This window comes from Cercospora kikuchii, assembly GCF_019650295.1.
Source record: "Cercospora kikuchii DNA, contig_00006, whole genome shotgun sequence".
Taxonomy (NCBI): domain Eukaryota; kingdom Fungi; phylum Ascomycota; class Dothideomycetes; order Mycosphaerellales; family Mycosphaerellaceae; genus Cercospora; species Cercospora kikuchii.
In genome coordinates this window covers 2,237,210-2,249,065 of record NW_025408587.1, presented here as the reverse complement: position 1 = coordinate 2,249,065, position 11,856 = coordinate 2,237,210, and the positions used below count along the sequence as shown (strand labels likewise).

Below are 11,856 nucleotides of genomic sequence, written 5' to 3'. Positions count from 1 at the left end.
TCGCTTTCTCAGGCGGAATTACATATTGGATCTGTTTTGCCTGAGGAAGGTTGTGTGTTGTATACGACGATGGAACCTTGTAGTCGGAGATCGAAGGAGGGGTGGAGGAGTTGTTGTGAGAGGGTTTTGGCGTTGAAGGGGAAAGTGAGGTGTGTGGTTGTGGGGATGGGGCATGCGGGGATTGAGGGGAATGAGGCGGAGAGGGTTTTGAGAGAGGGTGGAGTGGAGTTTGTGAGGATGGGGGAGGAGATGCGGAGGAGATGTGAGGAGGTTGCTAATAGGAGAAATTGAGGTTGGGCTGAGTAGCGTTGTTGTGTTCGTCGATGTACGTTGTGCTCTCTGGATTTTCGCCAAAGCCTCTAGATTCCTCGTGTCTCCTTGAGCGAGGATTTGAGAAGACGACTCTTCGATGCTCTCGAAGAGCCAATTCTGAGGTACAACAGCTTGCTAATGTCCCCAGAGTACTCTGTTAGGTTGTGTCCTCTTGTGCTGCCAGCACATATTTCGGCCTTGGGCACCGAATCACGGCAAGGAGGCACGCGCCAAGCGAAGCGTGTCTCAACTCAACTCGTCTAACTGAAAACACGTTCTCTCGAGGCAGTCACGAACGTGTCGCTCATCCGACGAGAGCTGCACGCCGAAAAGTACGATCTATTGCCGGTCACTCAGTCTTGAGAGCGCTGTCGGTCATGCGGTCCAGTCCAATTAGGTGGCGGCTTGTGCAGCCACATCCGCCACCGCGTTCCAACACAGCCTTGTTGACAAGGCTGTGTATGTTTGCACTTGCGGCATACTTATCTTGTTTCCACCTACGCGCGCAGCACCTAGTTTTTGAATCCTGAGCGTGATACGATCAGAGTCGAGATCTGACGGCGCTCGGAAGGTCGACACGCTTTACCAAAAATTCCCTCTGTCTACCTGGTTGCCAAATCCTGATCGGGACCACCACTGCCAATCAAGTCCTATCTTACGAATACGCGGGCTAGTTTATATCCAATCAATTGAGCCGAACAGTCAAACAATCGAGCGCTACTGCCTCTGCACGTTGACCCAAGGCAGTCCAGGTGGTTTCCGCTTGAGAGCACGTGGCAACCACTAGATACTTGACGTCCACATGACAGAAGCAGAACCTCAATCCGGATCAAAGCGAAAAGGAGATGAAATCTGGGATGAGACCATTGCACGTCCCAAAGGCCTGAAGCTGCCGTCAGGTGTACTTGTCGACGTATCCTCGGCATCTTTATACAAACCGCTCCCTACTGAAAACCATATCAGAATCGTGATAATACAACCAGCGCCGAACCTAGAAGATCCCATCGACTGTGCCCTTGAGATCGTCCTTTGTGCGGTCGAAAGCCAATACAAAGCCCTATCCTACAGCTGGGCGATGGAAAATGGCGATTGTTTTCACAATCGTGTTATCTCTGTGCATAGCAGGGACGTTGCGATAACTCAGAACTTGTTCGAGGGATTGAGACGGATTCGACAACAGCGGGGCGTCGTTCGCATCTGGATTGATGCACTTTGTATCAACCAAGATGATGTCTCCGAACGGAATTCGCAGGTGGCACAAACGCACCAAATATTTGAGCATGCACAGGAGACTCTGGTGTGGCTCGGGGAAGATCCGCTGGGGAACGGCTGCCCTGATGAGGACAATGATGCTGTGCTTTGCGCAGTCAGTCATCTGCGGAGTATACGACAGCCCAACGAAATCAGGACCTTGTTCAGCGGCGCTGAACACTGCATCTGCATACACCGGGGCGATAGCCAATGCATATGCGCCGGCCCAATCCCACGAGGTTCCGATGGCACGTTTGAGACTAACGATCGTTGGAATTGTCTCCTCGCAGTAGTACCTGGTCTAATACGGTGCCTCGAGACTATCGTTGCACCACTCGCGCGATTTTTTCTGGCCCGCTACTGGACTCGACGATGGATCGTGCAAGAGTATGCAGCAGAGCCCAAAACACTCTTTTGGGGCTGTGCTCAGCACACAGCGTTGAACAGTGACGATCTGGGCATATTGAGTAGTATAAGCCTTCCCGCGGGCTACTCCTCACTCGTGCTATCACGCGTCACTACCATGACTGACCTGGCTACAAGAGGTCATTGGATGAACGGCTTCCGCGACCATTGGTTGAACGGCATGTTCGGTCATCTCGTGGCTTTTCGCGCAATGCAATGCTCGATGGGGCACGACATTGTCTATTCTTTGATTAGCCTATCAAACCCATTCGAGCTTGTCGTCGACTATGACTGCACAATTGATGAACTGTGGCGTGGAATTTCATCGCGGGCCATAGCTGATGGTTATTGGAACCTTATACTTGGAAATAGTGGGCTGAATGCATCCCGAAGAGCGAAAGAGGGAAGCATTGGTCCAGTACCAGGAGTGCCATCAGCAACTTCCTCGGCCCTGAACCTGCCCACTTGGGTGGCTGATTTCAAGAACTTCGGATACTATCCACATTCTGGTAGAGGCGCCTATACCTGGGTCACTCAACCAGACTTTATAGGCGATAGACTGATTCTACAAGCTTACTTTGTGGCCGTGCTTAGTCACACGCAAACTACCCATGAATGGGTAGTCTTGACAGGCAGTGAATACATGCAGCACGGCGATGCGTCTCGGCTAACCACCCAATTCACCATAAGCGCAATTTCTCATGGATCTGGAGGAGATTTGAGCTTGAAAGGTGGCGACCTTCTGTTGCTGCCAGATGCCATCGAGAACAGTGATCTATTTTCTGAAGACTTTTTGGTCGTTAGACCGCAATCGGTAGTGGGAATGAGTAATCGCATAGTAGTTGAAACTGTCGGCGTTGCTACGGGTTCAATTGATACTAGGGAGGCAAAGCGATATCGAGAGGAAGAAGCAAGGGTCGAGCTCGAGATCGTATAGACACAAATGGTGCTTTTATGCCAAAGACACACTGCCACATCTCAAAGGAAGCTATTACTCGCCCACTGATCACGTGCGTAACCTGTCCTCAAACTATTGAAGGTACAGATTTTGCCGCGATGCGGCTTAGCAGTATGTCACTGACATAGTCTGTCCAGATTGATTTGATGCTGTCTTGCGGTACATTGTAGTGCCTGAGAGTAACGTAAAGGAGAATACTGTTCATTCCGGTGGCTCGATTGCCACACTGTATCTGTACGTGGTTGTTGCCACTCTCAATATCGTCTCATATCTTCCTCTTGTCGCTCCGATGCTAGAGCGCCGTACACGCGGGCCCTCGCTTAGGTCGCGATTAGTGAAGGCGAGAGGCGATTGAGGTAGAAAATACTTGGCTACTATGAGTCGGCCCTTGACATGTTTTGTGAAGAGTATCAAACAAGGAGAGCGTTCATCCATACCCAACTATCCAACTAATCGCCCTTGACAGTCATAGTAACCTCCTGCACATACTCCAACCCGCCACTAATCACAGCAACCTTATCATTCCTAGCAAAAAGCACATGCCGCTTGACAAGACCACAAAGTATCTCCCTCGTTCCCGAATACCATTCGTGAGGCACGAAGAAATGCCGATGATAATGGAGAGTGACGCCAGGCTGAGTTCTCTTCAGATGTACTGAGCATATCCAAGACTGTTTGTCGAGGAAGACGAATCTGCCATTTTCCAGAAATCCTATGCCGTGGAAGACGAGCTTGGCGATATGTTGTACGGGGTCATCGCGCTTCATTGCCTCGATACTCGGTTGTGTCTTCTGGATTGTAGATGCATCTGGCTCAATTTGATCGTCTGCTGTAATCTTGAGGCATTCTACATCCAGCAAGCAGACGTCTTTAGTCCCGGCATTCCCGTCAAGTTGGCACAGCTCCAGGAGTACGGCTTGTGTTTGCTCCACCACGCAGACTCTGGCAGATTTTAGTTGTAAGCCACCTCCAACAGCAATTGGGATGCGCTTGATCTCCGACAAATCAGTCCAGTTGTGGATGTACACCGAAGTTGGCTCGATACGAAGTACGTGCATCGCAGAAGTTGGATGCTGAATCCAGGTGTGCGTGGGAGGCGAGTGTGGGCGCGAACTCAATTCCTGCCCGTCGCAGCTCCAGAGGTGTGCAGAATCGTTGGTAGATAAGATGAAATTGTCGTTTGTCTCGCTCACAAGTAGCTGTGTGATGGCCTTTTGGCTACTCGATCGACCCTGGAAGATCTGCTCCTTGGTAATAAGACCGCCATGTGGTGACCGGGCCATTTTCCAGGCATGAATCGCATTGGAAGCATCGACGCTCAAGCATAGATTCAACCTTGACCACCAGTGTAGGGAATGCACATTGGATTTATGTCGATAAAGTATTTCTGTTTGGCTTCCATCGCGCAGACTGTACACCGCAACAGCACCATCACTCTGTCCACACAGGACATGATTGTCGTCCGTGGGGTTTGCGATTGCACTGATCTTGATCTTAGGCTCTGATATAGCCACAGTCACAGGTGGCTGATTGCACGATGCGTCTCCACTTTGGTCATGGATCATGTCTTCCCGGCGTAGTCTTGACGGGCCCCAAATATTGCAGATCGATCCTCGAATGTCGGCGAGCCTACAGCTGTCGCGGGAAAACGCCAGTCCGGCGATGTATTGCTTGGAAGAGGTGACTCTGTAGATCAGCTGAAGCGTCTCGAAGTGGTAAACATCGATGGTCCCGGAACCAGCAGCGCCTGCTAGAAAGACCCCATTTGGGCTTGCTGCTAGCTTAGGACATTCAGCACGGACGACTGTCAGCGTATCATCCTCGAACGGATCCAAGATCGCCAACTCGCCATCAAGGTAAGAAGCTGCTAGCAGTGGCCTGTCTGGGTCTGTATTGAATACCATTGCGGTAATGTTGTGCTTGCTGACTTCGCCGTTTGGCAGTCTCTTGCCGCAAGTACCATAGTACATGTCGTCTGAAATGCTCCATAGGAGTATGGGATGCCCGGGAGAAGCAATGGCGATCATATCATGGGCTGTGGATATTGAGACGGCGGATGGAGGTCGAAGAGGTTGGTTGTCGTGCACATCCGGGTCAGCATTCCAAGGTTTATCTGGCAGGCGGCATGCGCCATCACTTACATCCCATGATGCCAGAAAGCCCTTGTGACATGCAGCATAAAGTATGTTGGATCTGTACGCTAAGTCCAAACAAGGACCAGGCATGGGCAGTACGTGTTGCACTTGGTCTTTGAATACATTCCAGATACGCAGGAATCTGTTACCGCATGAGGCTAAGAGTTCAGTTCCATATAGAAAGCGGATCATATGGAGCGCCTCTTCGTGCTGGTAGACTTTGTGCTCTTGACCAGTTGTGGCACGATAGATGTGGATCATGCCATTTGGACCGGCCAGACCAACGGCGAAGAACTTGTCATCAAAACAGACACAACTGGCGCGTGTTCGTAGGTCTATACATGACAAACGATCATCCCATTCGACGTCGGGCGAGCCAATAACAGTAAGTCCACGCTCTGGCTTCGCAATTCCTGCAATGCAGGAGTGCTTGGGGCAGAAAGGCGGCAAGATCGAGAATATCGCGGCCGGATTTGCCAGCAGTGCATCGGCGAATTTTGCTGACAACCTTGTGAGATCCTTGGCCCAGATTTTGATGCTCTGCAGCTCTCTTTCATGCGCCAGAGCGGTGGTCATGTGTTTCGTAACGAAATGGTCCATATCGGCTGCAGCGGCCACCAATGGTACAACAGACGATGTATTGGCAATGCATTCGATCCACGAGAGTACGTTGGTCTTGAGAAAGGTATCGAGCAGCATTATCAGATCTGCCGCAGTGAGGTCCGCGAGCCTCAAATGATAAGAAAAATTAAGAGCGGCGTAAATCGAAAACGAAGTCCGCTTAATGGATGTCTTGTTAGAGTTGAATCTTTTCCTCGGGCGAGGCGCCTGCATATCGGGGCCTGAGAGGCATTCCAAGCACGCAGCTGCCATAATTGCATGCGCTGTTTTGGCCGAGATGGAGAAGTCAGATGGCTCTGCAGTATCGAGCAGGAACTCCCGAGCGGTCTCGTGTACTAGATTTACACGCCCAACCTTATCAATTGTCAAAAGCTGGCCACCCACAGCCAACAGGCGAACTTTCAAGTTTGGGAAGCTCTTTCCGAGATGATGAAGGAGTGCTCCATCAAGCTCCTCTACTGAAAGTGGTCGAGGGGCACATGTGACCCAGGTCAGCACTGCCCTCATGAATGTCTGGTCGCGATCGGCTTGTGCGAGTGTCTTCAGTATCCTCTGGTAGAGAGCAGTCATGCCTCGCGGGACTTCTTCAAGGACCCGCTTAGCTTCGGAATCGCTGTACGTGTTGACTAATTCTTGTAGGATGAGGGTAGTCCACAGGAAAGACCCCCTGGACTTGCTCACTATCTGTTCAATCAGGTGCTGGCTAGAGTGTTGCTCGATCGAGGATAACACGGATCCACGTGCCTGGACCAGCAGTTTGATATCTTTGAGGGTGTTCGCAGCCTCAATACATTCTGTGTTCAATGACATGCGAGCTGCAACGTTGTCGAACTCAGTCTTCAAAGATGCCGTCTCCCTGCTGGTAATCAAAATTCGAAGACGAATCGAATGGACACTTTTTGCAAGTAACGAAGTGAACGCCGCTGCGAAGTTCTCGCACTCGTCTAAGCCATCAATCACCCAGTATTGCTCCTCCAGGCTGGAGCGCAGAATGATGTCGACGAACAGTTTGCGCCAGAGGAGACGTTCGTTCTGGTTCTCACTCGAGAGACCACCAGTTCCGGGGTTGACCGACTCGATTTGTGCTTTGTCCACGGCTAGGAATTCCGCTCGTACTTGGTCACTATGCAGCGCTGTTTGATACGCCAAGGCCTTCAGACAGGCTCCAAAGACAGCTTTCGATCTGTCTGCATGTTTGAAGAAGAAGTAAATAACGCTCGCTCCACGCTGCTGTTGTAGCTGACTGATGATGTAGCTTGTGAGTGTCGATTTTCCAGATGCAGGTTTGCCAACAAGCCACAACACTTGAGTACCATTAGCCTTTGAGTCAACCCAGTCTCGATAACTTGCTCGCTCGTTGATCCATTCGCATGTTCCCGCAAGTCGAGCATCTTCAGCAGCAAAGTAGTCATCTTCGTAGTGGGTAGTAATTCCAAGAAGGCTTTTTAGCTGCAAAGTCTGCTCTGCATTGCCACTCTCCTGATGGGTCACCACACTTTGCTTTCGACTTTCAGACTCCAGGAAACCAATAGACCCAGGGGCCAGAGATATAGAACGTAACCGCCCTGCGCTTTGGGGCGTCGGGGGATAGCTCGGGACATTTTGCTGAAGTAGTATTTGTTCGAGAGCAAGCTGATCTACGGTCCTCGGATCCTGGCCTGGCGTCCTACTGTGCGCCAACCTCAGCTCAAGGGCTAATGATTCATCGCGCAGCAAAGTATTGGCGATAGCGCTGGCTGCTGAAGCAGCCCAAGGGAAATTGCCGGCTGATCGTTGGACAATTGCATCCAATATCTGGCCCATGATATCTTGCTCATAGCCACCAGCGCTAACAGCTACCTGTAATCTTTCACGAACAAGCTTTCTCACCTCTGTGCCGCTGTATTGTTCGATCCAAATTCTTTGATGTTGATCAAACGCCCGAAGAAACGCAGAGTCTGGTCGACTTGCCACACAAAGCTTAACGTTCTGCCCTCCGGATTGGGTCCAATGGCATAGCAGATCGCTCAAGGTAGTGAAATTGCGAAAGTCGTCGTTGTACTCATCCAGTCCGTCGATAAAAATGCAAGCCTTGCATTCAGAAGATCTCGACAGGATTTCAAGAACATGAATCAATGCGTTCTCTACGCGATCTGCTCGGAGATGAGTTTTGAACTCCAGCTGCCAGGGATGAGATTCGACCAATTTTACTAGATCTGGTAGTGCCTTCTCGATCAGCTCTGGACATTGCTCCAAGATATCGTGAAGTATCGAGCGACATAGACCTGCAATTGTTCTCTGCTTCTTCGATCCATCGTAGCAGAGGAAGAACTTGGCAAGGATGAGCTTTGAGCCTTCGGCCCACACGTTCAGCATTCGTGCTGTCGCTTCGTGGTCACACAAGAATTTCATCAACACTGATTTTCCGGTATATGGCTTGCCCACCACATGAAATATTCCAGCGCCATACTGTAGCCATGCGCAGAACTGGTTCTTACACAGGCTGACTGAAGGCGAGGACGGATTGGACTCATCTTCTGCACCGGCTGAGGTAGATTCGCCGAAATCATCTAAAGACAGCGCCACTACTTCATTGGGACTTGGCTCGAAATCAATGTGTTGCTGCTTCCCTCGATGTTGACTGGGACCAGTTTGACTGTACTGTGGCGACCGGAAGTGCGGCTGCTGTATTGGCGCTAGACGTACGGTTTCATCGATAGCCCAGGAAAAGCAACTCTGATCCACAGTGATAATATCGTCGAAGCGTTCGTGTGCCGTCTCATATTGCAGGAGATTGAGGATCTTGCCTCTTGTGAGTGCTTTTCGGCTATCATCAGGGAGAGCGAATATCCGTTGCAGCTGGAGCTCAGCTTGACTGCTCAGAGATGTGAGCGTGACGTTTTCTCTTATGTTAGATATCTCGGCAAGAAGTCGTTGGAATGCAACATCGTTCGATTGCAAAGAACGAAGGACTTGTTGGTGTAGTGCCTTGCTGTCGAGGCTGCAGATCATCAGCCACCATAGTTTCTCAACAGTTGGCTAGTGGGAGATACTTGTTCATACGGATCAGCTGAAGGTTGAGTTGAGCACGGCAATCAGCTAGCCGCCTGAGCAGATCGTCTCGCTCAGATTTCTTGAGGTGCGACTTTAGCGACGACACAAAAGAGTGCCATTTGGAATCAGGTTCTTTCGCTCGTGTTATCCTAAGAAGCGCTGACAACTCTGAAGAGATCACTCTGCAGCGATTCGCCAGGCGGAACAGTGCTTCATCATCTGGATTTTGGGCCAAGAGCCCAGGCGGATTTAATCGTATGGACAGCGCATCCAGCTCTGAAGCACATACTAGTGAATCGGCATCTGAGGCAGCCATCATCGCATCTGATGTGTAGACTTGTCGGGCTCCATGGACGATCTTCGCTGCGAAATCCACGAATTGGCAGATGGCTGCCACGAGCCCGATTGCGCTGACCGGATCCATCACCAAGGTACCAGATCGACTGGAGCATAGAGTTCATGCTTCAGTAGGCGCTCCGCACTGCTTTCGCAACACGCAGTAGACTTGCGACCGCATGGGCCATGGCTGAAGAAGGCGAGTACTGTGCCGCAGAAATGCAATCCTCTCAAGTGACGTGGGAACAGACTATGATGTTGTCGAACCGAGGCGTGTGCCGCCCGAGTGCCTACATTGCATGAACATACAGTAGTGCGACATGTACTGTGTCCTAGCCGCCGCCTTTGCGTTAGCCAGCAGGGATCTGGAGCGTGTCGTGTCTTTTGCTGGCCCTCCACTCCATTGAACCGATGCCCACACGGGTACCCATAATGCAATGCCAGTTCGGCCGGAGAGATAGGCGATAGCGCGTGGTTGTTGTGCACATGCAGGTGGCTCGGTCGGACGCGAGAGAAGATGCTCGATGTCTGACTGGGTGGGGCTTCCTGACCACTCTCCCGTCCTTCCTTCCGCCATATCCCACCACCACCACCTGGACAGCCTTGCTTTCTGCTCCACAAAACCTCAAAGATGGCTGAGCATCCAACGATAAAACCTGGCGATCACAGTGCCTTCATGAAGTATGCTGTTCAGCAGGCACGCCTCTCTCCGCCAGGACCCGACAAATTCTGCGTAGGAGCAGTTCTGGCAGATGGCGACTCTGGAAAGGTTCTGTCCACTGGATACTCTCTCGAGCTACCAGGCTACATGGAAGGAGATATGGGCAGCACGCATGCTGAGCAATGTTGTTTCATCAAGGTGGCTCAGCAGCACGGCCTGCCAATCGTTCGAGCCGAGGCACACATTGCACCTGTACTGCCCGACAACACTGTTCTCTACACCACCATGGAGCCTTGCAATGCGAGATTGAGTGGCAATCGGACATGTTGCGATCGTATCGTCGCCCTCAAGGCCAAGCTTCGTGTCGTCTATGTTGGCATCAGAGAGCCCGACACCTTCATAGTTGACAACGATGGCAAGCAACGTCTCGAAAGCGAGGGCGTAGGGTTTGAAATGGTTGACGACGTTCACGACTTGTGCTATGAGGTAGCAATGACTGGGCATGAGGACAGAGGCAAATAACTCTGTCGATACCTCCGACATCACGAAGAACAACAAAACGAAGTTGACAGCATCATGGAGACAATCGTCCAGGCGAGCAAGTCTCGACACAAACTACGTTGCTGATTGTCAGTGGTCTCTCGAGCTCGCAGGTGTTCGAGCCCCGCCACAAACTCATGCTGTGGGCCTAATGTTACATCCCTGCAGCTAATGCAAACAGCTGTTGTAACCGCCGGCGGCACAGCACACTCGGCGCTAACATTCTTCGATAAATCCACGGAGCTTCGCTTCTAGCTTACAAGGTCCTTCATAGCTTTATTCGGCAAAACGTTGGACTTCGTTCGTAGCTCAACAACCTGCACAGCATTGCAATGGACTCTGAAGATGGGAGCACTTTTCAGGTCGACCCTAGCGTGACCAAGGGTGAGCATCCCTTCACCCTGTTCCTCCAGTCGGTTTTTAACGTACAAAAAGCATTGCCAGAAGGATGCCGGGTGACTTCAACAGAACAACATGGAGTCAGCTTCTGGGCTAGCACAAGCCGAATCGACGTCGAATTGCCGAATGGCACTCAGGAAGCATACTTCGTCAAAGTCATGCAAGGAGAAACAGGCAAGAACATGCTGCACAGCGAGTTCGAATCTATGCAAGCCATCTACACCCTACTCCCGGACTTTTCGCCCAAACCAATAGCCTGGGGCTCGTACGCAGAGACTGAAGACACACATTTCATCATCATGGAGTTCCGCGACATGATCCTAGAAATGCCAGATCCGGACAAATTCGCTGCTCGTCTAGCAGATCTACACCATAACAGCAAATCTCCCAACGGCAAATTTGGCTTCCATGTCACTACTTATCCCGGAAACTTGCCGCAATACTCAGATTGGGAAGATAAATGGGAAACCTTCTTCGCCAAAGCAATGAGACAAGCTCTCGATCTCGAAATCGCTGCAAAAGGCTACGATCCCGAATTCGATGAACTCATTCCCGCTCTCTTCGACACCATTATTCCACGCTTACTCCGACCACTCGAAAGCGACGGAAGATCCGTGAAACCTTCACTAGTGCACGGCGACCTCTGGTATGCCAACTCGGGAATTGACAGTAATATAGGAGAACCCATTGTCTTCGATGCTTGTTCATTCTACGCTCATAATGAGTATGAATTCGGGCAGTGGAGACCTGTGTGTAATCGATTCGGCGACGAGTATGTTCAGGCTTACTTCAAAAACGTACAAGTCTCGGCTCCTGAGGAGGATTATGATGGACGAGTGGATCTGTACAAATTGTGAGTATTGAGGAACACCTGCATTCGAGGATTAGCTGACGATTTACCAGAAAATTCAATACGCATGTTTCGGCGTTGTTCTTTGATAACCCCACGCTACGTGAGCAAATGTTGGGAGACTTGAGAGATTTGAAGGCGAGATATGGCTGATCAGTGAGAGGAGAATATCGCACCCGCTGGAGCGGTTGCTCTGTTCGCGTATGGTATGTATAATGCGGTGTCACTGTTCACAGCACTACTTCCAGCCTCTTTGAGGTTCCCGAGTCCTTCGCCACAACTCCCATCATGCATGCTGCTTTCCAACGCCGTATAAACCTGAATCTGCACATTCGCCATCCGTAACATCGTTTGA

The 11,856-nt window shown here is 50.9% G+C and overlaps 3 protein-coding genes across 3 annotated transcripts; 2 read left to right on the top strand and 1 right to left on the bottom strand.

The window, feature by feature from the left end:
- Positions 1-3,375: 3,375 nt before the first annotated feature.
- Positions 3,376-9,139, bottom strand: CKM354_000980200 (uncharacterized protein; the record flags this gene model as incomplete). The annotated part of the gene is made up of 2 exons (XM_044805236.1): positions 3,376-8,662; positions 8,715-9,139. The coding sequence occupies 2 exons, from the start codon at positions 9,137-9,139 to the stop codon at positions 3,376-3,378; spliced, it is 5,712 nt and encodes a 1,903-aa protein (XP_044661171.1).
- A 543-nt stretch (positions 9,140-9,682) lies between these two features.
- Positions 9,683-10,234, top strand: CKM354_000980100 (uncharacterized protein; the record flags this gene model as incomplete). The annotated part of the gene is made up of 1 exon (XM_044805235.1): positions 9,683-10,234. One exon carries the CDS (start codon positions 9,683-9,685, stop codon positions 10,232-10,234), a length of 552 nt encoding a protein of 183 aa, XP_044661170.1.
- Positions 10,235-10,584: 350 nt separating this feature from the next.
- On the top strand, positions 10,585-11,654 carry CKM354_000980000 (uncharacterized protein; the record flags this gene model as incomplete). The annotated part of the gene is made up of 3 exons (XM_044805234.1): positions 10,585-10,636; positions 10,688-11,504; positions 11,555-11,654. 3 exons carry the CDS (start codon positions 10,585-10,587, stop codon positions 11,652-11,654), a joined length of 969 nt encoding a protein of 322 aa, XP_044661169.1.
- Positions 11,655-11,856: the final 202 nt, after the last annotated feature.